The 24875-nt window shown below is 34.6% G+C and overlaps 1 protein-coding gene across 3 annotated transcripts; it reads left to right on the top strand.

Annotated features, from left to right (window-relative positions):
• Positions 1–809: 809 nt before the first annotated feature.
• LOC126823706 (uridine 5'-monophosphate synthase) lies at positions 810–23201 on the top strand. 3 transcript variants are annotated; one of them, XM_050552661.1, is made up of 11 exons: positions 810–980; positions 7175–7273; positions 7591–7752; positions 9926–10029; positions 10753–10891; positions 12248–12379; positions 13303–13436; positions 18339–18468; positions 19132–19216; positions 19861–19959; positions 20620–23201. In XM_050552661.1, exons 1-11 carry the CDS (start codon positions 834–836, stop codon positions 20805–20807), a joined length of 1419 nt encoding a protein of 472 aa, XP_050408618.1. In that variant the 5' UTR covers positions 810–833; the 3' UTR covers positions 20808–23201. The 3 variants fall into 3 exon arrangements, with proteins under 3 accessions (XP_050408618.1, XP_050408620.1, XP_050408621.1); XM_050552663.2 differs by lacking the exons at positions 12248–12379; positions 13303–13436; positions 18339–18468; ... (1 more) ...; positions 19861–19959; positions 20620–23201 and adding an exon at positions 11124–11209; XM_050552664.1 differs by lacking the exons at positions 12248–12379; positions 13303–13436; positions 18339–18468; ... (1 more) ...; positions 19861–19959; positions 20620–23201 and adding an exon at positions 11032–11155.
• Positions 23202–24875: the final 1674 nt, after the last annotated feature.

Here is a 24875-nt window from a genome sequence, read left to right as displayed (position 1 = left end):
TCTCCTTTTTTGAATTAAATCATTAAATGGCCGATCCGTTCTAATCTACTTAAAATCGGAGCCATCTGATGGCCTAGAGAGTTGCTTATGGTCTTGTCATGTTAATAAATATCTAATTAATAATTTATATAACATATAAGGCCTAAATAAAGACCTGCAATAGGCAGATTTAGCTCTTTAATAATGCCTCTCTAATGCATTCTCTTTAAATCATTGTTATCAATGCAAGTCATGGGTTTAATCCAAACATTGGACATAAGTTTGTGGGTATTCTTCTAGTGCTCTGAAGACCTGTGTGAGCAAAAACTATATTGAACTGAAAATATACAACAGGCCTATGTTCGTTCAAAAATGACATGTTATTATAGACAGATTTTCAGGCTTTGGGGCAGATTCTTTTCACATTATTAGGCCTGAGACTACTGATTTAAGAAAATAGAAACAGTCTATGTAGAATTCATAACAACATTTGGAATCTCTATTAATTAATTAGTTAATATCATTGATTTTTTTGAATATCATTAGAATATAATTACTATCTTTTGAAATGCAGATAAACATGAGTTGATGGTTATGCTCAGATGTGCAGTTGGTAATTTTCATAGGGTTATGGTACAACATCCAATTTTTATATTTTACAACTTCCATACTAAATATCACACAAGCTTTGGAGCAAAGCTTTTCTACTTGTTGCTCATTCTGTTGTTGCAGAAAACTTCTGTAAAAGTAAGACCCCAACGAGGTGTTCATTTAATATATACAAATTTGTGGTCTGTATCCATGTGTGTCGACACATGCCTCTAGGGGGCGCTAATTCCAATGTGTCAGCCCCCATGAACGTCAACATGGATTTAGAACAGTTGATATTGGAATTGTTTGCTGTGGAAGGTATCAAGTTTGGCAACTACACCCTAAAAAGTGGAATCGAAGCTCCAGTTTATGTAGACTTACGCGTTGTGATTTCATATCCAAAACTTATGGTATAGTTTTTAATACAAATTATGTATCTGTAACCACACAGTTGTAAACTAGGTCAAACTGAAACTCCTCGTTCTCTTTTTGCTCTGCATGACTGCGGTTCACTGTATCTTGTAGGCCACATGCTATAGTTAGCTATGAATGGAGAACTTTGTTTATCCCTAACCAACTTGTTTTTCTTATTCGAAAGTGCGGCTTGTTGGAGGTATACAGACAACTCATCCCAAATACAACTCATCTCAAGACAACTCATCCGAATAGAAGACAACTCATCCCCAGTTAGAAGACAACTCATCCCAACTTTAAAACATGGGTCAAGAAGTGGGCTATAGACATAACAACCCTAAACCATAACGGCCCAAAAATTTGGTCATAACAGCCAAAAAATTTAGTCGAAACGGCCAAATAAATTGGTCAAAACGGTCAAACAATTTGGTCAAAACGGCCAAAAAAACAAAACATTTTTTACATATAGGAAATGATATTTATTAACAAAAATATTGCGTTATAGATAATATAAATACATACATTACATAAACATTAATTTAATACATTAAAACAAAAGCCCATTACATATAGATATCACATTGTATATCTCCTTTACACTACTGGACCATGAACTCTGGTACATATCCCTAGCAGCATCGACACACTTTGTACTCGTTCCACGAATTGAAAATTTCATCTTGTCTTTCTGTTCTATTTTTTATCAAATACCTGCGAAGTTTCCCCTCAAACATCAGAGCAGATTGGAGTGGCATAAGTAAATTTGGCTGATCTTCTTCTAAAATTTTATTCGCTACTTCTTCAAATATTACCCTGGCTGGTCTGAATGGCCATGTCTTTTACCTTTATTTGATATAAATATAAATGGTTAATGTTTATCTTATATTACCTAATCAGATCAGAGGGTGTGAAGTACCTAATTAGGGATTATCCAATCAGTTGATTAATTAGTACTCACCTCTTTCCTTTGACTTACAGCATGTAATTTGCCGGTTGGCTTGGGTGGTTATGGGCTATTTTTCCACTGACAAGGACACATGGTTTGTATCAATCTGATTAAAATACAGATCTATATTTCGTTTCGTTTTTTTAAACTTTCGATGGCCTACACTACATGAAGATCTGACAAGTTATAGCGATAGGTCACGTCAGGGGTCAAAAGACCGATGTAATACAATATCATTTGGGATCTAAATTTCAATATTGTATTCTTAATTTATATTTTATTTGTAACTCAATTTTAGACATATATTAAGTGACAGATTAATTGTAAGATTTAATCTATATCAGGTGTAGGTTGTTGAAATAATATTATGTAAGATTTAATGGATTGTACAAACATGTATACTCGGAGTGTCTATATGGTATAAGATTCAGGCTTAACACGTATTGACACCTTTTGTCTTGAGCTAGGATGTGTGAATCTTAATAATTACTTTTCATTGTTCTGATTACGAATGGTATTATTAACTATGGCGTGCCTTAACCGATATAAAAAGCCTAGTTTACAAGCAGGCAGGCAAAGTACAAAGGAGGGACAAGAGAGACCCGTAGAGGCTGAGAGGTCTCCCGGACCTCGGGAGAGGGTCTACCCTCGACACCGGGCAGAGGGGTCCTGTGAGGCCGTGATTCATGAATATGTGGTTATATCACACCGACTTAATGACCCTATGACGTCAGACATTTGATTAACCAATCAGCATTGATGTTACTAGTGGATTACCCACAGTTCCGTGAAAAACATGCCTAAAGCTCGCCGTAACAGACCGTTTCATTGGCTAATAGCTCACATCATTCAGAACACGAGTTAAATAACAACTCTTTCAGATCCAAGTGTAGTAAAGACAAGTAAAACAAAATTGTGAACTATAAAAACGAAACGAAATAGGATCTGTGTTTTAACCAGATTGGGTTTGTATAATAGTAGCACCACATTGTTTTGTTGTCCTGTCTCTCAGTTGAAGAGTTCTTGACATATGTATATCCATTTTCATCTATTAATTTATTTTTTCCTTTGTGTGACCCACTATATACCACTGTAAACTCTAGTACAGTTGTACCTCAACTTGATTCACACACCATACATATTCTGGTGAAGCCAAGGTGGTGTAGTTATTCCTGAATTTAATGTTAATATATCTCTTCTCACGACAGTGATTTTTTAAGTGTGCTTTAAATTGACGTTTTAACATACAAGGACCTTTTATTTTGTGTGTTAACCAATTTTAAGGGGACTTTTGATTTTCACGGACATTTGTATTGTATGTTTTTACCAATTTTCAACCAATTAAGTGTAAATAATTTAATTAAATCAACCTGTCCATAATATCATAAATATCTAATGTATTGGACGTTAAATCTTTAAGAAACAACAACAAACAACAACAATATTTGCTCAGATATATTGTTTTTCATTAAATTAAAAATGTTTGGCCGTTATGACCAAATTTTTTGGCCGTTATAACCAAACTGTTTGGCCGTTATGACTAAAGTAGGGCCGTTTTGACCAAATCTGTTTTTGGCCGTAAAATCGCTGTCGTGAGAAGAGAGGGCACTGCAGGTCATATTCTCCCTTTGTCATAATAAAAGAACAGGTTAAAACAGGAGGTCCATCTGACTGATATTGGCGTCATCAGTGCGGATAGAAAAAAATGATAAATAAAATACAATATTTGTTGTGGTATATTTATTTGTGATCTTCATAACTTGGTCCGAGTGGTCTTCATATCTTGATCCATGTATTAAACCAAACAAAACTATTTTGCAATGAGTGTTTCTGTTTTATACGACCACATTGAAGAAGCCTATTGATTTTCAACGATTTCCAATAATTACTGCCAGAGTTATGGCCCTTGATCACCTCAAAAAATCTTGTGGATGCTCTAGAGGCCAAAGTTAATATCCGATTGACTTTAAATTTATACACAGTGTTTAAGGTCATGAGACGAAGAAGTCTATTCATTTTCAGCAATTTTCGATAATTACTGCCAGAGTAATGGCCCTTGATCATCTAAAAAAATCTTGTGGATGCTCTAAAGGCTGAAGTTAATATCCGATTGACTTTAAATTTATACAGTGTTTGAGGTCATGAGATGAAGAATCCTTTTGATTTTCAACGATTTCCGATAATTACCGCCAAAGTTATGGCCCTTGATCACTTTGAAAAATCTTGTGACGCTCTAGAGGCTAAAGTTATCATCTGATTGACTTCAGATTGATACACAGAGTTTAAGATCTTGAGATGAACAAGTATATTGATTTTCAATGAATTTTTATGACTTGAACAGCTAAATCCATGATATTAAAGTTTTGTATACTAAATGTTAGCATGGGGCAGAACTTTATAAAAACCAAACAAATTCAAATGGTTTTCTGATAATTACTTCATGAGTTGTTGCTCTTAGTCAGATCTTAGTGTATTATAAATGTTTCATTACTGAAAAATGTAAAAATGTGCGACAACACTTGTTGACTGCCCGGGCGATTTAGCTGCTGTGGGCGTATGTTTCGTTGCCTGGCAACCTATCTTTTTTTAAGTTGGGATTAGTTGTCTTTTATCTTGAGATGAGTTGTCTCTGAGATGAGTTGTCTTCTAATTTGGGATGAGTTGTCTTAAATTGGGATGAGTTGTCTTGGGATGAGTTGTCTTTGGGATGAGATGTCAGGCTATCTTGTTGGAAATGAATTTTACAATAACACTAAATTAAACTTCTGATCTAAACGATTAACAGTTAAAACTACTCAGCCTCAAAACTTAATTAGATTTAAAGGAGCTAAATCGCTAATATTTGGGACCTAGAAATTGACACAAATGGGTCACAATGCATATAATAATGTAATATGGATGTATATAAACTGATTTACATTCAATCATTTCCGTTTTTAGTATTTACTCTTAATTTCAAATCAGTTATGTTCGGTGAAATATGCCAAAAGTCTCAATCGAATGGCAATCTCTAGCGTCTGGTTATTCCAGTCTACAAGGATAGTATTTATTGCGCATGCTCTCCAGATAAGAATATGGCATCACCGTTTGCCATGACTTGTGGAATATGTTTAGTCTCGTTTTTCGAGTCCCTTGTTATGGTACATGATTCGTGGTAAAATGTTTATTTTGTCTTAAATATTGGATATCAGAAGCCCATCTTTTCCCGGTAAGATCACAACATCAATGTTGATTTAAATTGCCAAATAATTTGTGTTTTCAATGCAGACTTTGAATGAATGATATTGAGTTAAAAAGCAAATGAAAAGTTAGCACATGTAAATATTGACTACAGTACCTTACATGACATTTCGATCCCTTTACACTTCAACATTTCGAACTTAAGTACCGTGGGTGACATTTCGGACTCGGGAAGGTGGTATTTTAGACTCAGGGGGGTTATGTTGTAAGGAAAGGTTGAACACAAACGTCAATTCAGTTTATAATATCACACTTTTATTTGATAACATAATATTTAAAAAAAAAACAACAACATAGTATTGGAGCTTTTAGGTATGACATATTTTCGGTATCTATTTTTAATTCTGGAAGACTGGTCTTATCCTTCGAGTATCTTAACATGGTAAATGCAAAGGAAAACAATGTTTTTAGTAATTTTCTCATTATAGAAAATGTATTCTTAAATGTCACTCTTGTTATAAATTGTATGTAGCATTTGTAACAATTTACCGGTTTCAAATCATATCTAAATGATATTTTTTTGTTGTTTTAATGACAATAAACTATGCTGTAGCTTGTGACAATGGAGATTAACTGACTGGATTAAAATTTCGCAGAGTGCTGAAAGCTGAGCCAAGACGATCTATGTGGTTACAAACATAGATGTATTATTTGAATTAGTGAAACGAAGAAACCTAAGCAATTTCCGTTAATTATGTCTTGTGTTATGGCCCTTGTTTTACTTTGTGAATGTTAAACGCTGTGAATGCTCTAAGGACAACAGTTATCATCCGATCTGTATGAAATTTATCTGCATTATTTAAATTAGTGCAACGAAGAAGTGTATTGATTTTCAGCAATTTCCATCACTTGCTTCTGGAGTTATGGCCCTTGTTCTACTTTGTAGAACATTGTGAACCCTTGAATGACAAAAGTCATCATCTGATCTATATGAAATTTGTATGCATTATTTAAATTAGTAAAACGAAAATGGCTGTGAAATTTCAACAATTTCTGTCTACTACTTCCAGAGTTATGGCCCTTGTTTCAGTTTGTAGCACCTTGTGAACCCTCAAAGGATGAAAATTATAATCTGATCTGTATGAAATTGTATTGTAAATGCCCCCCCTTACCCACACAAGATTAAATATGTGACAATCCTTGTTGACCACTCTGACGCTTTAGCTGCTGTGGGTGTATGTTTCGTTGCCTGACAACATATCTTTAGCATAAACATTTCTATCTTTTGTTTTCAAGCCATGTTGTTTCTGTTATTCGTATTCCATCAATAGGAAATTTTATAAAAATGGCTCAATTTTCGCGCTGTGTGCCAAACAACTATTTTATCATTAGTTAGAGCTGTCTAAACCTGGGAAAATTTACAGTAGCTATTGGCTAACAGCATGCATGCATGAAGGCAAACAATCTCATTTGCATATTGCATACTTTATAGTAATATTGGCTGGAATTAATTTTAGATTGATAAGCTCAACAAGTTTAACGACCAACATGTAGTACCATGTATAGTGTACAGTAGGGCAGACAATATATCAACCTTGCACGTACTGTTCAGACGACTGTTGAATGTAAATAGGATAAAACTTTTATATCTTTTGTGTTAATTGTCCTGCAATTAATAGATAACACCTGTTTGGTCGTAAAATATGTAGAAACTGGGGCACCAGAGTAAATAATAGTGGATTAGAGAGGTGACCTGTGGACTGCTTCCCTGAACAGACTGAAACCGTCTGAAACTACTGTGCCGGAGTCATGTGAATGGCTGAACCAACTGTATGATCGTATATTAATTCTTGGGGGTGCCACAGGTATTCAAGTGATCCTTGACTGTTTAAATTTGAGATGGAGTATTTAAGTAGCTGGAAACTCCACTGACATTGCACACATAACCATTAAAATAAAATTTATCATGTTTGTCCTAATAATTTTGCTGACAAGATATTAAATCCCATTCCATTTGCTAAGTTGAAGTAGGATAATTGACATTGTATTTCTGTTTTTTTGCAGGTTGAGGTATCAAATTTCTTATGGGAATCTGCAAAGAAAGCAAAAGGCTCATTCAAAACTATTTGTGGTGTTCCTTATACTGCACTACCACTGGCTACAGTGAGAACCACTTTTATTATCATTCCAACTAAAATTATTATCATCCTATAAATGCAGAGGTGGGGTAAATAAACAAAAGCCTTACCTCATTACCTGTTTTTAAGAGGGCTTTTTTTCTGAAATGTCCTATCTTGGGATGCTGTAATGGTCCACTTAACACATTGACGACTTCAATTATCTTACTGCATTCATATTCATTACTTTTTGTGGAAATTTGCAATTTCAAGTAGAACATATAACTAGTTTAGTTTATAGATGATGTGATTGCTACACTACAAATGTCAAGTGTTAAATATGGATGATTATATATCTTACAGTGTATATCAGTAAAAGAAAATATACCAATGTTAATAAGACGTAAAGAAGCTAAAGGTTATGGAACTAAGAAGTTAATTGAAGGTATATTTAATGAAGGAGATGGATGTTTGATTATAGAAGATGTTTGCACCAGTGGGTCAAGTGTACTTGATACAGTTCAGGTAATATTTAGGTGATCATCTGTAGCTAAATGGGATGCACATCGCTTACCTTTTGACGAATTTTGGGTTACAAGTATATTTGTCCTAAAAAATCATCTTATTTTTTTTTTTAATTCCACAAAACTTAAATGCGAAAACTTTGCTGTTTTTATACGCCCACTTTTTCACGTGGACGTATATTGTCGTCGCCCCTGTTCGTCAACAATTTGTTTTTCGGACACCCTACAGGTCAAAATTCTTATCCAATTTTGACAACACTTAGTATAGGTTTATCTCCCAAAGATCTTGGTTCCTTTCGATATTGGCTTGTATCGAACCATAACTTCATGGATTATGGCCCCTGATTGTAACTTGAAATATATCTTTATAACCCAAAGATCTTGGTTCCTGTCGATATTCGCGCATATCAGATCGTAATTTCCTGAATTATGGCCCTTTATTGTACGAAAAAATTTTTTTTTTGTTTAGCTTGTTTCCATCCATCACTTGCAAAATGTGGGCGTATCTGCCTGGCAGCCACTGGTTTGATGAAACTTAAAATATATGTTTATATCCCAGAGATTAAGATTCCTTTTGGAAAAATTGCATTTTTTTTTTTGTCCCCCGCCTTTCGAAGAAAGCAGGGGACTATTAAAATGGGTTCGTCTGTCTGTCTGTCCGTCCGTCTGTCTGTCCGTCACACTTTTTGGGACACAATAACTCTTCTTCTAATTGACCTAGAATGTTCAAACTTGCTGTAGGTGTTTATTAGGTCCATGCCTTGATGGAGTTCGAAGATGAGCATTTTCTGCTTAGGGTAAGCAGAGATAAGCAATTTGATTGGTTTGTGCTTTGGGACACGATAACTTTAGTTCTAATTAAGTGAGAGTGATGAAACTTGGTGTATAGTTTCATTACACCAATACCTTGACTAAGTTCGATAATGAGCATCTTCTGCTCAGGGTAAGCAGAGCGATAAGCAATTTGATTGGTCGAGACTTTGGAACACAATAACTCTCCATCTGATTGAGCTAAAATGTTAAAACTTGGTGTAGGTGTTTATTAGGTCAAAGCCTTGATGGAGTGCGAAGATGAGCATTTTCTGCTTAGGGTAAGCAGAGATAAGCAATTTGATTGGTTGATGCTTTGGGACACGATAACTTTAGTTCTAATTAAGTGAGAGTGATGAAACTTGGTGTATAGTTTCATTACATCAATACCTTGACTAAGTTCGATAATGAGCATTTTCTGCTCAGGGTAAGCAGAGCGATAAGCAATTTGATTGGCTGAGACTTTGGAACACAATAACTCTCCTTCTAATTGAGCTAAAATGTTCAAACTTGGTGTAGGTGTTTATTAGGTCAATGCCTTGATAGAGTGCGAAGATAAGCATTTTCTGCTTATGGTAAGTAGAGATAAGCAATTTGATTGGTTGATGCTTTGGGACACGATAACTTTAGTTCTAATTAAGTGAGAGTGATGAAACTTGGTGTATAGTTTCATTACATCAATACCTTGACTAAGTTCGATGATGAGAATTGTCTGCTTAGGCTAAGGAACAATAAGCATTTTGATTGGTCAAGACATTGGAACATAACTTCTAATTGAGGTAGAATGGTTAAACTTGATGTAGATGTTCATTAGGTGAATGTCTTTTCTGAGTTCAATGATTAACATTTTGATCTAAAGCTAAGCAGAGATAAGCAATTTTCTTGGTCGATGCTTTGGGACAAGATAACTTTGATTCTATCTGATAGAGAGTGATGAAACTTAGTGTATAGTTGATAATCAGTTTGATTGCTCGATACTTTTGAAAAAAATAGATGTACCATTAATTAATATGTGTCATCTATTTATTTGGGGATTTCGGCGGGGGACATCAGCCTCACTGTTGGCTTGTTTTAGCTTGTTTTCTGTCCATCTCTTGCAAAATGTGGGCATATCTTGCATAGCAACCGCTTATTTGGCTATGAAGTTTTTCTTGGTTTGTTTTAGTATTTTTTTTTTCTTAAAATAGATATTATTGTGTATGTATACTAACTTGAAGCTAAGTAAATATATGAGCCATTTTCTCTAATAGATGCCCCCCCCACACACACACACACACACACACACACGCACACACACACACACCAATTTAAGAGTTTGAATTTCTAAATATGTATTATTTTTCTGATATATATTGAATTTATAGGCATTAAATAGTGTTGGTATAGCAGTTACAGATGCTGTAGTATTATTGGATAGAGAACAAGGTGCTGAAGATATGTTAAAATATGAAAATATTACATTGCACAGGTTAGTGTGTAGTTATAGTTATATCTAGATTCTAACCTATGGAAATACTAATTATCTGATAATACTTTGCATCTGGTTAATAGAGATTTGTAAATGTATAACAATCATTGTAAAAATAAATTGGAGAGATTTCGATTTGACAGTTTTTACGTATTTTTGAAACAGGTTTCAAAGTGTGTTGGTTCTGTTATGCGTATTCTACGCAAAATTTTACTCTAGAAAAGATGTGTCTGGTTTTGTGCCCATTTGATGGACCCTCCCCCCCCCCCCCCGCGCTGAGCCTCCGGTCGATCAATGTAATGGTCAATGTCACACTATTTCAAGCTCCTGTTTCTACCAGGAGTTCACCACAGCATGTGCTAACAACCTGCATAGTGTTTCAAATGTTATTTACAACACGTCCAGTTATGTACAAATTAGGACATTATGGTATATAGTAATCATAACCACTAATGAATACATCATAATGTTAAGATAAGATAAGATTTTATTGTATCATTGCATCCAGCAAATACAGCATACACAGTTTAAACAAAAGTTGATTATACAATTATTATAACATAACATCTGGGCTGATCATTTATGAATGTACAATGTGATATAATAAGTCTATAAGCATGACAGAAATAGATTTTTGTGTTAATGGAATGGATGCTGCATTATTATATTATACACATTTCTTTGAAGCATTTTGTTCAAGTGGAATTAATTTGTTTTTTATAGTATTTGTAAATTATCACATGTAATAGAGATTCTAGAGAAGCATGGGAAAATTGACAGTGATATGGTTTCTAAAGTAAAGACATTCATCACAGAAAATAGATTTAAACCTCCATCAAGTATTGATCAACTACCCAAAAAGGTAGGATAGATTGATTGATTAAGTTTTGATGATTGTAAACATTTGTTACATTTTCTGTGGGCACCTCCCCAGAATGATGACAACATACAACTTCTACCTAACTGCTAAACAAAACAGATGATTTGTTTTTCTGTTTACAGTATGACCACATTGTACATGGTCTGTGATCTAGACCAAAGATCAAATCCAAAGAAAGGTCTCTAGTTTGCTTATATAATTACAATTCTTTCAGAAGAACATTCATTCCTCTTCCACAGAATGACCGATGCTTTAATTAAGATGAGTAAAGGGGTTGATTTGCCCTACATTTTACACAGGTAAAAACACAAGTACGATTCTTTTTATCAATCTGATATACACAACAAATCACATTTCAGCTGGCTTACTGATCTTACTGCAAAACCACCGAACATGCCCTGATAATTAAACTAACAGACTTTAAGTGTAGATGTAAATGACGGCATGGGCAACAAGATTATATAGAGAAGAATCACTGGATATTGTTTTATGCTCTTTGTGTTTGTGATCTTTATTTTGATTGTGAATAGACACTCGGTGTGACCGACAACCAATTTCTAAATCTGAACCAACTTGATGTTTAACTTAGAGAAATAAGAGCTTTAGGTTAATTCCTGTGATTCTGAAATAAATTAATGGTGCAAAATTTAAGAAAGTTGTTGATTAAGAATTTTTGGTTGACTTAAGGGGGGAGGCTATCCAAAATTGTTTATTCTGAAATGTTAAAGCTATTGAATTGAAAATAGTACAAGTAGTTAGGAAATGTAATAAACAAGGGAAAACTAGCATTAAAAAAAGTTGTTGCCAGGATAACACATTTTTGGGGAAAAAATTATGAATGGTGTACCTACGTTTTTCAAACTTTTTCCCCAAAAATGTGTTACCCTGGCAACAACTGTTTTTTCTTTTTTTTTAATTTTAGTTTTCCCTTGTTTATTACATTTCCTAACTACTTGTGCCATCTTCAATTCACTAGCTTTAGAATTTCAGAAAGCATTTTTCGGGTAGCCTCATCCCTTAACTGGGAATAATTTTGCCATCACTGTTAATCTTTTTGCTTTCACTAGTTGTTTATTTTTTTTTTGGTGGGGGGGCCTGATTTTTCCTGACTGTTTTGCCGCAATTTGGGAGGTTAGTTGCGCCTCCTTTAGGAATGTAGAATGTGGTCATACTGTGTAACCATGGAACTGACAGTCATTTCTGTTCATTGACTTCTTCGGTTTGGGTGCAAAATAAAAATGTTGATTTGATATGTGAATTTGTTTTGCAAGATAGATTTTTTTACATTTAAACTTTACCTTCTTAGATTAAAGCAATTTAAGTTATCATATATTATAGGTGTTAACATATGGTGAAAGAAGTGAATTATGTACTCATCCAGTTACTAAAGAATTGTTTAAAATAATGCATGAGAAAGAAACAAACCTCGTAGTATCAGCTGATTTAAAAACAACCAAAGAAGTTCTACAGGTACCGTAATTAAAAGTTATTATCATTTATACTTAGTTTTGAGTTTTGATATGCCCACATTGAAATGTGGTTGTATGTTGTCGTTGTTCGTTGATCCTGTGTCCACAATTGCTTGTTTACGCTCTAGAGGTTAAAGTTAATATCCAGTTGACTTTAAATTTATACACAGTGGTTAAGGTCACGAGACAAAGGTGCCTCTTTATTTCCAACGATTTCTGATAGTTACTGCCAGAGTTATGGACACTCTAAAGGGCAAAGTTAATATCCGATTGACTTTAAATTTATACACAGTGTTTAATTGTTTAAGGTCATAAGACGAAGAATCATATTGATTTTCAACTATTTCTGATAATTACTGCCAAAGTTATTGCCCTTGACCTCTTTGAAAATCTTTTAGAAACTCTAGAAGCTACAGTTAATATCCGATTAAATTTATACACGGTGTTTAAGGTCATGAGACGAAGAATCCTATTCATTTTCAACGATTTCCAGTAATTACTGCTAGAGCTATGGCCCGTGATCACTTGTGGCCACTCTAGAGGCTAAAGTTGATATAAATTGTTTAAAGTCACTAGACAAACAATTGAAACAAATTCTAATGATTTCTGATAATTACTAAATGAGTTGTTACTCGTAGTCAGAATTTCATATATTGTAAATGTTCTCATTACTGACTAAAGAAAAAATATGTGACAACCCTTGTTGACCATCTGGATGACTTAGCTGCTGTGGACGTATGTTTCATTGCCTGGAAACCTATCTTTATAATTGTATTCAGCAGACATTATCCCACCATTTCTTTAAAAATAATACTGGTTCACAAAAATGTTATTTTTGTAATGAACATTAGTGATGTCAGTTGAGATGCTTAAGCTTTTGGTTTATCAAGGTAACTCTGTTGAATGTATTATGCATTTTTTCAGGTATTAAAGAAAATAGGTCCATATATTTGTATGGCTAAAACTCACATTGATATCATAGAAGACTACAATCCAGAATTTGTTACACAGCTGTGTGAAATTGCCAAAAAACACAATTTTCTTCTTTTTGAAGATAGGTAGGTTACCAAGAAACAGGTTAATGCTTGAAATTTGCTATGAAGACAAAAGCTGCTACTGTGAACACTATAATCATGTTAGAATTCAAAAGTAAAACCAAAATTCATTTGCTATCTCCTCAGATGAGAAGTGGCATTAGGGTCATTCCATGTCAAGTGGACCAAATTCTCAGAAAATTATGAACGACAAAAGAACTTTCACTTCAAAATTTTTTCAGCCAGTCAATTTTAGACATATTTTGTTTTCCTCCAATTAACAAATAAATCTTTTTACAAAGCATATGACGTACACAGACTTTTACTTTTGAGACTCTGTTCAAATCGGTATAGTCCCTTTAAATGCCAAAACTTAACAGAAATGCATAAAATTTGATGTTTTTTATATGATCACATTTCATACATACACAGATAGCCCCTTTAAATGCCAAAACTTTTTTATACGTCCACATGGACTTCAGGGGGTTGGATGGCCAAATGGTTAGCACATGCGCGCTGTATCATACAGTCTGTTATTGAGTCAACTGGCATGGTTTTGCTTCCCTGGTTGTACGTGACAAAGAGTAGGGTCGCCTGTCCAACCTCGTGGGTTTTCTCCGGGACCTCCGGTTTCCTCCCACTGCTAAAGACCCCTACGCGCAAGCTAAATATTGATATAAAATTGAACCATATGTTAGTCCCAAAATGACCTAGTTTGTGTCGAGTGGACGTTAAACCCCATCTCTCTCTCATGTGGACGTATATTATCATTGCCCTGTCTGTCTGTTCGTCCGACCATCTGTCCGTTCACATTTTGTTTGTGGCCACTCTACAGGTCACAATTTTTATCCAATTTTAACGAAACTTGAAATATAGGTGTATTTCCCAAAGATCTCAATTCCTTTCAAAATTGGCATGTATAGGACCGTCACTTCATGAATTATCGTCCTGATTGTACAAAAAAATCACGTTTTACGCTTGTGGACACTCTAGAGGTCACAATTATTATACAATTTAAAAAAAAAACGTTTGAATATATCACCGTTATATCGTAATGTTGGTTTAGTTAGAATTTCAGGAAAATCGGACCGTAACATCCTGGATTATAGCCCCTGATTGTACGAAAAATCACGTTTTTAGCTTGTTTACCTGCTAGAGGTCACAATTTTTATCCGATTTTAAAAACTGTTTAAACATACATTATGCAAGAGCTAAATCTGCCTATTGCAGGTCTTTCTTTAGGCCTGAAATGTTATCTAAATTATTAATTAGACATTAATTACCATAATCAACTCCCGATGGCATCACTAGCCTGCGATATTTACCGGATTAGAACCCAGTCTCCTGCTTCTGATAAGAGTGGTTCATGCACAGAACAAAAATCCAATAAACAAGCTATATTTGGGGCTTATTTTAACAAATATGATAGGACTTACGGTTAAAATCATTATTTATGAACATTTAAACCATTGCTAAGTTGGATTTTTGTGTGATTTAACCATTTGAATGGGCCTTTCTAATATGTGGAAAAGTTGACCGCCCAAGTGGCGTTACAGCGGTAGAATTTTTTCATCAAAAAGAGTTGTTTCTTGGTCACATCAAAGTTTCAGATTTTGCTCTGAAAAACGAATTCTTAATTTCCGCAGTCAGGATTCTTAGGTTTTTTTTATGATGGTAGAATTAACGAATGAATTTAACATTTGCAGGCGTGCGCAACCTTTAGTTAGAGAGAGAGAGAAAGAGATTATCAGTTTTTATCAGTTACCTTTTGGCTGATTTTTTTTAATGTTTACATGCAATAGTTAAAACTTTCTAATAAGGGGGAATTTCGTGGTTTACAAACGCAGTATGTAGAGAGTGCTTGCTGTACTCATATTGTAGATGTTAAATATCCTTTATGATAATATGATATGAAAGTAAGACGCACAATTTATGCATTGTGTCGGGTTTTCATATTGTCCCCCGCCTTTCGAAGAAAGCAGGGGACTATTAAAATGGGTTCGTCCGTCTGTCTGTCTGTCTGTCTGTCCGTCTGTCTGTCCGTCACACTTTTTGGGACACAATAACTCTCTTCCTAATTGAGCTAGAATGTTCAAACTTGGTGTATGTGTTTATTAGGTCAATGCCTTGATGGAGTTCGAAGATGAGCATTTTCCGCTTAGGGTAAGCAGAGATAAGCAATTTGATTTGTTGATGCTTTGGGACACGATAACTCTCTTCCTAATTGGGCTAGAATGTTCAAACTTGGTGTATGTGTTGATTAGGTCAATGCCTTGATGGAGTTCGAAGATGAGCATTTTCCGCTTAGGGTAAGCAGAGATAAGCAATTTGATTGGTTGATGCTTTGGGACACGATAACTTTTAATTGAGCTAGAATGTTCAAACTTGGTGTATGTGTTTATTAGGTCAATGCCTTGATGGAGTTCGAAGATGAGCATTTTCCGCTTAGGGTAAGCAGAGATAAGCAATTTGATTGGTTGATACTTTGGGGCACGATAACTCTCTTCCTAATTGAGCTAGAATGTTCAAACTTGGTGTATGTGTTGATTAGGTCAATGCCTTGATGGAGTTCGAAGATGAGCATTTTCCGCTTAGGGTAAGCAGAGATAAGCAATTTGATTGGTTGATGCTTTGGGACACGATAACTTTAGTTCTAATTAAGTGAGATTGATGAAACTTGGTGTATAGTTTCATTACAGTAATACCTTGACTAAGTTTGATAATGAGCATTTTCTGCTCAGGGTAAGCAGAGCGATACGCAATTTGATTGGTCGAGACTTTGGAAAACAATAACTCTCCTACTTTGATTGTTAGACTATAAGTAAAGATATACTGTTTGATTGTTCAATACTTTGTAAAAGATAATTTGTGATAAATTTATATGTGTCCTCTAATTATTTTCCTATTTCGGCGGGGGACATCAGCCTCACTGTTGGCTTGTTTTTAATAATTATGAAACAGTCAATGCACGTCTTTTTAGTTATATTTCGGTTCTAGAAAAATCAGTTGTAACCATCATATTAGAAATTGCAAATGCACTTCTTACGCGCGAAAGCATAAGCATACTAAACACGATTAATGGCATAGCCCTTTTGTGCACCACCTCCTCCTATTAAATTTAACCCAAAACCGGAAGCCAAATTCGCAGCGCCCTAAAAATGATTAGAATTCGAGTCTTGTTTCTTTTGATCATACACGTCTGGTTAATCGAGACTAAGGAAAATTTTTTCTGCGTATTTAGATCTACCAACAATGTAACTTCTAAACTCACTAATGCGGCAACTAACAACTGGGTTTTACTGTTAAATAAAAGTAACTTTCACAGTCTTGCAGTGTCTTTACGTTGCCGCGAGAGTGAGTTTAAAAGATAGAGAAAGGACAAAACTACATGAGTTTACCCTGAACTGAGAACCATTACAATATATATTTCATTGGTTACAATCAACAAACTTAGAAATTAAATCGCTGAGTTTTAGCCAAAATTTTAATCTAGTTCGTAACTACTTATTTTTAAAAGTCCAACGAGTAAAGAAGAATTTTTTTCATGGCTTCATTGATAAATAAGTGAATGAATATTGTCGCATGAATGTCTATTTTGGGCGATTGTTTGCTATCTACAGTGCACGAGCGAGCCCATGAGAGCACTTTTCTCATCAACGCTGTTTTGATCCGCGTGACAACATGCTGTTAAAACAGGTCAGTTTATATAGTAAAAATATTTGAGGCCTTGGGCCACTCTACTTTTGATTAAATCAAAAAATGGATAATCAAGACTATTTTTTTTGTCGTACCGACTTTAGTAATGATGATTGAGGCTAGGCCCAAAATTCAATCGCTAAATACTCGGTTCAGGGTGGATCAATTTGAAATTTTCAGCAAATTCCCTTTACATTATCTATTTTTTAACTATTATATGAGAACTACCAGCTCTTTATCTAATCTCCCATAATGTATCTTTAAATATAACACCATTACACAAAGATTATGATTGAGTTTGAATTTCGTAAAAATCGGATCGAAACTGCCCTACAAAATGGCAGCTCCTTTTACGCAAATGGTGTAAAAATATGTAATACCAAGGTTGTGGACCCTCTACAGGTCACAATTTTTATCTGATTCTTTGATAAAACTAAAAATATGTTTATATCCCGAAGATCTAGGTTCCTGTAAATATTCACGCCTATCAGACCGTAACTTCTTGGATTGTACGAAAAATTACTTCTTTTTTTGAGCTTATTCTCTGTCCATCTCTTGCAAAATGTTGACTTATCTATCTTGCATGGCAACCGCTTGTTAAGTGTTTTTACACATAAAGACTTTAAATTTAAAGGCTCAATACCACTCTTGTTGTGACTGAATAATATGTCCCAATCTTTATTCTGGTCAACAAATTGTACTTTTTTACAATATTTCAATTAATTGATGATACAAATTTCATCTTAACACACCTTATTTAAAAATTTTGAAAAATTCAACATAATGGTTTGGAACGTCTAACGTAAACCTTTTCAAATGAAACTTCGATTTAAAAATACTTTCGAACCCTCTGGACAAGTAAAATAAGATGTAATGGATAATTAAACATTAGGACACTTAAACATCTAGTACTTAGATAGAGAGTTTATTTATTTTCTGGAGCTTTCAAGCCAGCAAGAGTGTTATTGTCCCTTTAAGTCTTATTGTGTTTTAAAGTTAAATTCTTTGGCATTATAAATTGACTGATACGTAAATTCTCCAGCCTGTCAATTTCACAGGCAATCAGTCAAGACTGCCAAATATGGCTGAAACATGAGCCCAGCCTAACACCCTTCACTACCCATAGCCAACTGTAGCAATGGTTTGAGGTCTGGAGTTGAGAAGTCGAAGGTGGGCTTGGTAGAAGTAGAACAAACTAATTGAGTATATTTATATTTGATATGATTACAGAAAGTTTGCTGATATAGGAAATACTGTAAAGTTACAGTATAGTAGTGGGCTATATAGAATAAGTGATTGGGCTCATGTTATAAATGCTCACAGTGTACCAGGAGAGGGTGTTGTCAAAGGTTTAAAAGAAGTAAGTATTTTACATAGTTAATTTGTATGAATAATGCCTATGGGTTATATGCTAATAGTCTCATATGAACTTTTATGATTGTTTTGGAATCAGTAGAATTTACACAATAAAAAACATTTGGCACCTTTTTTTTTTCTTGTGAAATTCAAGATGGCCACTAAAATGCAACCTCAAATCATCAAAATGCACCATGATATTTGTTCTTACAGTAGATATTTTCACAAATTGGTGTCCAAATGTGGAATGAATAATCAGTAAGCTTGTATAAATGTAGTAACTTGAAATGTGATGATTATGAGAAGTCATTTAGCCTAGTAGTGATCCTCTGACAGAATAAAAAATTTTTTTTATTAAAACCTCCCTCACGCATCAAATTTTTGGAAAGAATAGTCTCAGACTCTGAATATTTGTTTTGTTGTAATACCTATGTTCATGCCGAAAAAGTAGGACATTTCATATATACTATATAGGTGACATCTTTGACTATTTTTTACAAACCAGTATCAGAGTTTTCCGTGTTAGCAAGTTTGACATGTTACCATATTTTTAATTTTTATCACTCGACTCAAGTCCCATGCACAAGGAATCGAGTCAGTCCAGATACCAAGTCAAACTATAACACTGGTATTACTAAATTTTTTCATAGTAAATTTCTTTTTATAGGTTGGATTAGTAAAAGGCCGAGCATGTCTATTAATAGCTGAGATGAGTTCTTTAGGTAACCTAGCAACTGGTGACTATACTGTAGGTCAGTCTTGAAATTCAATTATTTTTTTTTTAACATCCAATAAATTAAAATATACTGGCTCATATTTCTAGTTTACAGTTTACTTTGGAATTGGAAAAAAAAGCAATGTTTAATGTGAAATTAGTACTGTAGAAGTGTTGATATTATGTTAATCTTGTACTCGTTGATACTATCAACCATTAAACAGCTAAATCTGCCTATTGAAGGTCTTTTTTCTGGCTTCAAATGTTATATAAATTATTATTTAAGTAGATTAGAACACCACAGCCATTTCAGAGTCAAGTACAGTTTCTATGATAGTAAACAATCTATGCTACATTTTGTCAAAACTTCAAAAACTCAATCATAAATTTGTACAGGATACCTAATCTGACTGAAATTTTCAATATATTTATAACTATATTATGTATAATCTCACTTCATCGTAGTAAGGAGTCACTAAACGAGCCAGCACCCTACACACTGGGCCACTGTGGCTAGAATGAGTAGGTCATGCTAATTAGAAACACATTTGAGATAATTCTGCTATGGATTTGATTTCTGCCCCATTAGTCCAGTGTATAGTAGAGTAAATGTAACCTCACTGTGAGACACATGCGTAGTATGTGATTTTGATTATAATAGGAAATTTATATATTTTGTAGCCACAGTTAAAATGGCAGAAGAAAATAGAGATTTTGTTATTGGTTTTATAAGTCAGAAAAAACTATGTGATGATCCTACATTGGTACATATGACACCAGGTATGTTTACATAACTTTCTTTGTTTATGATGAATATTTTGTGTACTGTCTATTTGAGAAGAAATGACTGAAATGAAATAGGGTTTAACATTTTCTGCACCAACCAGACTATTGAAGTCAAGCCTATGGCATACAGTGTGCTATGGGGGATATTTTGCTCAGAAATGGCATTTCTGTGTACTCTTCATCAAATTTGAAATGCCAAGGGTTCATTTATACGCTAACCTCAGTTTTCAATCCCTTCCAATTGACTAGATGTTTTTCCTTGTACACACCCTATGTTCTGCACCGCTTACAAGAGGAAAACATACCGAAAAATCCTGAGAAACTCTAGACCTCCAAGAAAAAAGCAAGGTCGTGATAAATAAAGTCTTTAGATTTGTTTATACCGAATGGTGTTAACAGGCTGCATATAAAAAAAACTTTTAAAAATCTCCTTAAAGTAAAGTTCCAAAATGCTAATTTGTTGAAAATTTGAAAATGATTTGCACATTTATTTCACTGTTTGAAATATTATTTCAGCTTTTGTGAGGGTTCTTTGATTTCAATTTTTGATAAGAGGTTTCTACAAAAATAATGAGAGCATACTAAATAATGTGCTGTTGATTTAAGGATATTCAGAATAATAGTGTGTTATAATAAGTAATATTATATTTACAGGTGTTAAATTAGAATGTGGTAGAGATAGTTTAGGACAACAATATTTAACACCAGATGAGGTCATAGGTCGTAGAGGTAGTGATATTATTATAGTAGGACGAGGTATTGTCCAAGCTCAAGATATCGTCAAAGCTGCCAAAGCCTATCAACAAGCCGGTTATTTAGCTTATCAACAATTACTTTCATGATTCCAAAGAGATGAGACCATGTAAAATATATAACTACTGCCAGCAACAGCATAATGTTCAACAATACACCAGCACTTCTAACAATTAGCTTTTTTTGATTAGAAGAAAATAAACGGAATACATATGATATCATATATCTTATATTAGTGTCAATAGATGAATAACCTAAATAATTAGTTTTCACCGTCTGATTAAAGCACCGATCCTATTTATATATATATCTTAGTGTCAATAGATGAATGACCTAAATAATTAGTTTTCGTTTTCTGATTAAAACACTCATCCTATTTATTTTCATTTTTATAGTTAAAATTTCATTTTTATATATGTCTCTTTAAAGTAAGAGATTTATTACCATGTTTGAATAATCCAGTCAAATGTCTGTGTATCATTGTGTCGCCTATAGGCCGCAATTCTTAACTGATCATCTTGAAACTTTACATACTTATTCCTTATACCCTAGGGATGATCCCAATTGTTTTTGGTGTATGCCTGAACCCCAAGGACAGAGCCACACCCATTTCTTGTATTTGTTAACGTATCATCTTGAAACTTTGCATACTTATTCCTTATACCCTAAGGAACATCCCTATTGTTTGCTGTGCATGCCCAAGCCCCAGGGGCAAAGACACGCCCATTTTTTTTTGTGTGTCGCGTACAGACTACAATTCTTAATTGATCATCTTGAAAACTTTTCAAACTTATTCCTTATACCCTAAGGATGACCTCTATTATTTTTGCCATCTTCATTAGCCAAGTCGGAGCAGAACAGTAGGATGTTAAATCCCATTTCATTTATTTCTATCATTTTTGGTGCATGCCTAACCCTCTGGAACGGAGCCAAGCCCAATTTTTGTGTGTGTCTGTTTCGCCTATAGGCCGCAGTTCTCTAGAGATCCTTTTGAAACTTAGCGTACCTATTCCTTATACCCAAAGGATGATCTCGACCCCCAGGAGCAGAGCCACACCTATTTTTACTTTGTGTGTCTGTGTGTTGTCTACAGGCCACAATTCTTGATGGATCATTTTGGAACTTGGCATATGTATTCCTTATAGCCCAAGGACGGCAACTATTGATTTTAGTGCATGTCCTGACTCCCAGGGGCAGAGCCAAGCCCAATTTTTGGTGTATGCCCTGACCCGCTGGGGCGGTGTCACACCCACATTTTTATTAATATTTAGTATGTAAATTTGGTTAAACAAACCCAACACCTAGCCTTCTTTGCCCCTTGCCATATTACAGTCATTGCAGCCATTTCATATTTCATAGCGTTAGCGATGCTCTTGTTATTGTCTTGCCATCATGTATATATGAATGCAGATACCTGTACCAAAAATTGACTTTCCATTGTCAAAATATTGTCCTTAGAATTGTTGATTTGTTTGTTATATTATGTTAACTATAAAAGTGATTGTATTCTGGCGTCACTGATGCCTATTAGCCCATATTTTCTTGTTGTCAAGCTGAAAAGTGAACAAGTTGCTGTAAATAGTAGATTGTTATCTCATATCATGTTTGATCAAGATTTCCTGCAATTTTTTTAATATCATAATACATGCTTGTGCAATGGCGTTTAATGCTCTACTTTTCTGCTCCATCTGAGCTTGTTTGCAGTGCATCCATATTCTTTTGTGGGAGCTGCTGTGGCTCACTGAGAAAGGCACTGGCTCGCTATCCAGGTCCAAGGTTCGATCGCAGTAGGGGGGTTGGATGGCCGAATGGTTAGCATGTGCGTGCTGTATCATAATGCCTGTCATTGAGTCAACTGGCGTGGTTTCGAATTCCCGGTTGTACTGACAAGGAGTAGGGTCGCCTGTCCAACCTCGTGGGTTTTCTCCGGGTCTTCCAGTTTCCTCCCACTGCTAAAGACCCCTACGCGCAAGCAAATTATTGAAATAAAATTAAACCATATGTTAGTCCCGAAATGACCTAGTTTGTGTCGAGTGGACGTTTAACCCCATTTCTCTATCTCTCTCGATAAGTGTTGGCCGAGAAAGTTCCATGGGATTTTCGGGCATGGTTTCTCCTTTTCAGTGGTGCAGGATGGGGAGGGTCTGGCAAGGAACTGTCTAATCGTTCAGATGGAACAATGCAACCCTTGGTGTGGATGAAGAACGACACTAGACAGTTGATTAGCCCAGTTCAAGCAGAAAAGCAGGATGTTAAATCCCATTCATTCATTCATTCTTTCTTATTCTGTGATTGTAAGTGGTGCCTGTAATTATGTTTTGTTAATGTATTTGCTTTTTATGAAAGGTGTTTATGTTATACATGGTATTTCAAGTTACATCTTAAATATATAAATGATTATTACAAATTGTTAAACAGTGTATTAAATACTTTACATAATTGTTTGACTTTATTATAAATAAACTACTAAAAAATGTTACAAATTAACAGATTGTCCTCTTTAATTACCAGTGCCTTTTCTCTGGATTTATCAGAACATGTAGTTAGTTATCACCCAATAATACATTCTGCAGTAGATATCGCTTGTGTGATATATTTCATAATACATGAATTTGATTGGTCAGTTGAAAAGGAACTACTTTTTTTTATTTTCAAAGAACAGTTCATTTCTTATTAAAAGTAACTTTTTTTTTATTAATAATGAACTATTGTTATTCAATTGACCTTGATGGAAACACTGGGTCAATATAAAGGACTTTGCAATGGTTGAATTGCTGTCAAAAAATGATGTATCACTACGCCATGATGTTCAGTAAAAGTGAAATCTACAGCAAAGAATTATATTTATCTATTTGTGCATGTAATATACAGGTCACAATTCTATGGAATACAATTACTGCTTTTTACTGAGCGACGTTTCGACTAGGCTTCTCTAGTCATTATCAAGCTATGATAAAAAATGAAAATATGACAGGACAATATATACATGTACACAACAATGCTTAGTTAATGCATATCAAAAAATATCAAAACTCGTTGATAAAGTAAAAAAAAACTCGGCAGAGCCTCGTTTTTTGTTACTTTATCAACTTGTGTTGATATTTTTTTGGTGTTGATACTTTTTGATATCAAAAAAGACTGGTAGGAGATTCTCTATATCTGTCACAATCTTTAACAGGAGCATTAAACAACAGTAAGAAAAAAGTGGTAATATCATTATCCTGCCATTTAAATGTGCAATATTTTGTTAACCCTCTTTAGACTAATTACAGTGGCATCTTTTAGAAAGGTTTCACCATTATTTATTAGTAAAGGAAGATGTATATTCAATATTTTACAGATTTACTCTCCTTGGTGATAGATGTACAAATAAGATTTATGCACTTCTGAATTGTAATCCAATTATGGTACATTTCACAGAGCCTGATTTACCTATAGGCTTGGCAGGCTGAGTCAGGATCCTCCGGCCAAGGTGTATGTTATTTTTACAATCAAGCTTTTCTTACACACACTGTAGTCTTAAATAGCTGTCACTATCCTCGGCTTCACTCAATTGTGTCATCTTCCTCTAGTCGAGAGGGTGGGAGGGTGCTCATAAATGGAATAGCCTGGCACCTAAACACTAACCCCAAACGATGACATCTACCAATCTAGAAGCAGACGAGATCATCTACCAAACGATATGTTTTATATTAAATAAAGGGAAGAACTTCCCACTAAACCAAATCCATGGCCTAAGGCCAAATGGAAAGATTGCAAAATCATATTCTAAAAAACAGGAATCAGCTTCGGCTCTCCTATGTCTTGTCTGTGATATCACTTATGTGGAAGCAGACGTTAAACACCAAGAACGAACGAACGCTTCTCTTCATCCAGTTCCATTGAACTTATGTCTGTGGAACCTTTACAGATGCTATGTTCAACAGGGTCCTTGACCACGATTTCTTTTGACAAAAATGGTTGGACAATTTTCCACACGGCCACATTTTTTTTGCTACTCCAAATGTGGAAACCATTATTGAGCATGGCAACCTATATTTAAAAATTGTCAGACTAGATGACAAATATCTAGTCTGGAGGCTCAGTGCGGAGGGGTGTCCATCAAATGGGCACAAAACCAGACCCAGCTGGAGTCTAAACAAACAACAACAATATGA

This window comes from Patella vulgata, chromosome 6, assembly GCF_932274485.2.
Source record: "Patella vulgata chromosome 6, xgPatVulg1.2, whole genome shotgun sequence".
Classification (NCBI taxonomy): Eukaryota; Metazoa; Mollusca; class Gastropoda; family Patellidae; genus Patella; species Patella vulgata.
Note: the sequence above shows the minus strand (reverse complement) of the source record. Positions and strands in the feature narration are given on the sequence as shown.